The sequence below is a fragment of the Anser anser genome (genome assembly GCF_964211835.1).
Source record: "Anser anser genome assembly, chromosome: 18".
Lineage (NCBI taxonomy): Eukaryota > Metazoa > Chordata > Aves > Anseriformes > Anatidae > Anser > Anser anser.
This window is the reverse complement of record NC_139739.1, coordinates 2,105,850-2,110,479: the sequence shown is the minus strand read 5'-3', so window position 1 is coordinate 2,110,479 and position 4,630 is coordinate 2,105,850. Positions and strand designations below refer to the sequence as shown.

Here is a 4,630-nt window from a genome sequence, read left to right as displayed (position 1 = left end):
CCCTGTAAAACTCACTTCAGACTATCCCCAGTGTTGCCACTTAAAAATGCAAGGCACAGCTCCTGAAATGCCTCTGAGAAGTTGCTATATTTGCCAAGGTTTATGTAGTGATTGATGGATCAAAGCTGGTCATCAGAAATACCATTTCAACAAAGCTATATACAAACTTTAAAATGCTAATAAGTCACCCGGCAGTGGGTTGTTGCTACGACCTTGGTCTTCACAGAAGGTACCTGAAGCCCTGGTTTCAGCAGTAAGGATGCAGAGAACTCCACCAGCACAGACACCGAGCTGGATGTTTATTCTGGAACACGTCCTGATGGGTAGTCGGCCAGCATTTACATCCTCTATTCCCAGAAGATAACTCGTTTATTTTTTCTGCAACTCATTTATAGCGAAGCAATTTGAAATGCAACTGCTTATTCTCTTCTGTTTGTCCCGGATAGGGTAAGAAAAAAGCAAAACCAATCAAAAAGCCCCAAACCTCACAAAAACGAAACAAAGCACCACCACTCCCCAAACCATATGCACTCACTTGAAATTCTAGTCATCTGCATATAGTCCCTCAGAATTTTCTACCACAAGTAGTTTTACTATCCTTTAAGCGACTATTTGTAAGATTTACACAACACATGCAATTATGGAATGCAATGAAGACACCAGAAATCCTTGCGTTTTCCCCTCAAATTTAATGTGGTGTTTTCAGAACAGTTAGAACACCAATTTGTGAGGATAGACTCCGTTTGAGAGAGAGAATGTAGAACGCAGGTACCCACGGAGCTGAGGCACCTTCTTGATTTGTGCAAGGATCTGGGAATCCACTGCCTTCTGGTCTTTCTTGCGTTGCTCCGTTATCTCGTATTTCTAGGAAGTACAAAGGATAATGTTACAATCCTACAGAATGACTTCAGACTCTTCCAGGGAGATGAGAAAATCCAGGGCAAACCCTGAGTTCTGGCCATTTTCAGGAAACGTTTTCTCCGTTTGTTCTAAATATGGGAAAGGTGGTAGGAAACCGGAGGTGGTGGAGAGAACTGAAGCCACCATTTGGCTTATGCTGCAGGTGATGAGAGCCAGCAGCAGGCTGTTAGCAGTATCATGGCAGTAAAGGTGTTTCTCGGTCAAAACCAAACAAAAAAATACACAAAAACAAAACAAGCAAAAAAACATACACCTACGTTCAACTAGAATAATCACTGCTGCTGTTCTGTTAAGGTAGAAGCAGAAAACCCCCAGATTTAGAAGGGTTCATCTCAATGCTGCTGTAATTCATTTTAACAGCATCACCCTACTTTATAGAGGGCCACTTAAAATCAAAATTGTCTGTTTCACAGAATTTCTCCCTTTCCAGCCTGACTTTAAGTAACAAGGACATTCGCAAAGAACAAGCAATGGTTTTCCTTACTTCTTTTTCAGTGTCAAAGATCTCTCCTTCCTGGTGCTTGGGCTTCCGCAGCCTCTTCTTCTTGAAGTATGCATCAGTGAGGTGCTTGGGAATTTTCACTCCAGAAATATCCACCTTTGTAGAAGTAGCGATAACGAACTTCTGGTGGGCTCTGCGCAGAGGGACACGATTGATGACCAAGGGTCCTAAAGGCACAAGACAGACAGAGGATAAAAGGTTAGCTTTTCTGGCAACAGCCACCACTTTGAAGTCGCATTTTTGTGGTATGTGAGATGCTTACAGCTAAAAATCTGAACAAGTCAACAAAACCCTTCCCTGCAGCCTCTAGAGAAGTCAAGGCCGCTTCCCAATCTCTTCCAGATATTACAGCTTCATAATCTCCCGTTCACCTCCCCCGAAAGTCACAAAACATGACTCCTCATAGTTACAGGAGCAGATAACACGCCAAACCATCTGCGCGCAGCTCAGAAACACTACTAACCCCAGGGACACACTGGGACTAAACCCCACGCTTTTTATTTTTACCTGTAACAAGCAACAGGCCGGTAGAAAGCTGCTTCAGGAAGATGACACGCTGAAAAGAGATGAGATGACGTTAGTCCTCCGGTCCCAGTGTTACATCTTCCCTGACGTTTGGAAAATACTGCAGCCAAACTGGGAACGTGTCCAAGCACAGCCCATGCTGCTGGTACACGCGTTGATGAAGTAGCCACGGATACAACTGTGCCACATGACAAGCAGCCACCACACGACCTGAGCTACCAACATTTGTCAGAGTACAGCTTTGCTGGTGTCACCACACAATAATGGGATGAATTCAAAAAAAATACGTAATTCTTCCTAACAGCTAGCCAAAGTTTTGGTCTCATTGCAACAGGAATACGAACAGGCATCAGCCCTGCTATTCTGCAGCGCCAAATTAGCATGAGACGGATCTACGCTTTTTAAAATTGCAGCAGGTCTCCCTTCATCTTGTATAAAGAACTGGATTGGCCTGTCTTACTTCTAGCTCTGTGTAGAAGGCGATTAGTTTAAAGACTATTTCTCTGAAAGGCAGGACAGGAGAAAGCCATCTAGACGGCATGCACAGAACACAATCGGGTTTGCAGATTCACACCTGGTGGCTCACCATGAAACCAGCTGGTCGTTCAAGATGACATGGTCAAAATGGTTTCAGCACAGAAGTGCTGCAAAGCTGCTGTGTGAGCCAACGCGCGCAGAACACAAGAACGTTCCCATTTACCTTGCCCCTGTGACGACCAGTCAGAAGGATAAGAACAGTTCCTGGAGTAATCGAGGCCCGCAGCTTCCTCTTGTGTTGGCAAAAGGGCTTTTTGCCATGACTCAAAAGCTTGCGAGGAACGTCTTCAGTTGGATAGTATCTGGGCTACAAGAAAAGGAACAAAAACATTCTACCAACCTGTATTCCACAAGATAGTATCTAAAACGTAGTGAAAGCTTTCTTTCTTCTGCAAGAGAGACTGTTTTCTCTAAAGATGACCTCTCTAAGAAAGTTTTTACTGCAACCAGCTCTTCAGGAACAGTCCGTAACAGTGTTTGCTACACAACGATATAACTACAGCAGTTGTGGATTCTCTATTTCTGAGCATCGGGATCTGCATTTCTGAGCACACTTCCAGTTCAGCCCAGCAATTCACCTGGCAGAGAATAACCCACCTTTGCCCGCTAACCGCTCTCTGAATCGCAGGCATCTCCCCAGAGAACTACAGTCAACGGACTTGTACCAAGCAGGTAACTGCACACAGCTCAGCGATACACGGCGGGGGCTGAGACTACTGCTGGCCGCAGTCAGGCCGCTGCACGACCCTGTTCAGGGGGCACAGCATCTAGCCAAAAGTTACGTGCTACAGCCCTACACCGTGAGCACCTTGGCTTTTTCTTACCATTTTGCGGACTTTAACCACACGGCTGCCCCCATTCTTGTCTCCGCCAACTGGCTTGCTGAGAGTCGCACGAGGCTTTTCTTTCTTTTTCTTTTCTATCTGTAAGCAAGTAAAATGTAAAAAAAAAAAAAATGAAATTTCAAACCAAAGTCACCATGAAAAGCTGTCTGACAGCACAACTACTTAAACACAGCGTTTACCATCACTATACCTTTGTTTCTGGAGCAGTGTACTTGCGCTTATACAGGGCTTTCCTGGCATACATGGCTGACCGGGAGTATTTCCCAATACCCCGGGCCAAGACAGGGTTGCGGCTGGCATGATGCTTCTTATGCTTCCTTGTCTTGTTGCCCGCTTTCTCCTGGCCTGGCTTCTTCTCTCCTGTCTTCTGGGCCGGTTTCTTCTCACCCGCCATCTGTGGATGCAAACGGAACACCAAACACACATTACAAGACGCGCAGAGCGGCACTTGAGATGCCAAACCCAATAGAAAGAATCACAAATTAACCCTTTTCACCATTCTAACAGTTCTCCGCCAGATTCTACATACACTGCGAATAAGAACGCTGCAGAGCTGAAAGCCACCCTCCGTGCCGCTCAGGACCGCTGCGAGGTGACCCTACACCTCACCACGGGGCAGCCCGGGAGGATACAGACGCACAGCACCCTGCCGTCCCCCACAAGCACCCTATGCTTAGGGACCCTGCAGCCCTTCTGGGCTTGCTGAGCCCCGCCACACCGCAGAGCTCCGCTGCCGCTCCCCGGCCGCCAGCTCGGCGCTGCTCAGCGCCCCCAGCCCCAAGCCAAGCCCCGGTCCCGGCCCCCTGCCAGGCCCCGGGAGGCTCCGGCCGTGGCCCCGCCCGGCCCCCGCGCTCCGCCGCAGCCCATCCGCCCCCGACCCGCCCCCGCTCCCCGCCGCAGCCCTCCCGGAGCCCCATCGCAGCGCCCCGCGGGCGGATGGCGGCGGATGGCGGCCGGCGGGGCCCGGCACTGCGCGGCGCAGCTCCGCCATCCTACCTTCCGGGGAGGGAAAGGGGCCTACATCCGGGCACCCGCTCCTAAAGCCAGCGCCGCGCCTGACGTCACCGCGCCGGCCGCAGGGCACGCCGGGACTTGTAGTTCCCCGGGGGCCGCTGTCAGCTATCACGGGGACCCCCCCTCCCTCCCCCCCGTTACCTCAGCGCAAGGCCGGGGCGAGACCCCCCGGGCCGGGCCCGCCCCCCCCGGTTCCCCGCGGGCCCCGCGGGGGGGGGCAGCACCGGCCGGGCCTCCCCCCCCTCCCCGTGAGGGGCGGCGTCGCGCGGCGATGTCGCGGCGGTGA

At 50.6% G+C, this 4,630-nt stretch overlaps 1 protein-coding gene across 1 annotated transcript; it reads right to left on the bottom strand.

Moving 5' to 3' along the window:
• Positions 1-669: 669 nt before the first annotated feature.
• On the bottom strand, positions 670-4,460 carry RPL6 (ribosomal protein L6). The gene is made up of 7 exons (XM_083804245.1): positions 4,327-4,460; positions 3,521-3,724; positions 3,310-3,408; positions 2,649-2,792; positions 1,931-1,979; positions 1,406-1,590; positions 670-864 (listed from the first exon to the last, which is right to left on the bottom strand). Exons 2-7 carry the CDS (start codon positions 3,722-3,724, stop codon positions 712-714), a joined length of 834 nt encoding a protein of 277 aa, XP_083660371.1. The 5' UTR covers positions 4,327-4,460; the 3' UTR covers positions 670-711.
• Between the last annotated feature and the right edge of the window lie 170 nt (positions 4,461-4,630).

Excerpts from the sequence above, each read along its gene's own strand:
- RPL6 (XM_083804245.1), bottom strand. The coding sequence starts at position 3,724 with ATGGCGGGTGAGAAGAAACCGGCCCAGAAGACAGGAGAGAAGAAGCCA. Across the intron at positions 2,793-3,309 it reads TGGTTAAAGTCCGCAAAATG|CCCAGATACTATCCAACTGA; the intron begins GTAAGAAAAAGC and ends CTTTTCTTGTAG. Across the intron at positions 1,591-1,930 it reads CGGCCTGTTGCTTGTTACAG|GACCCTTGGTCATCAATCGT; the intron begins GTAAAAATAAAA and ends TTGTGCCTTTAG.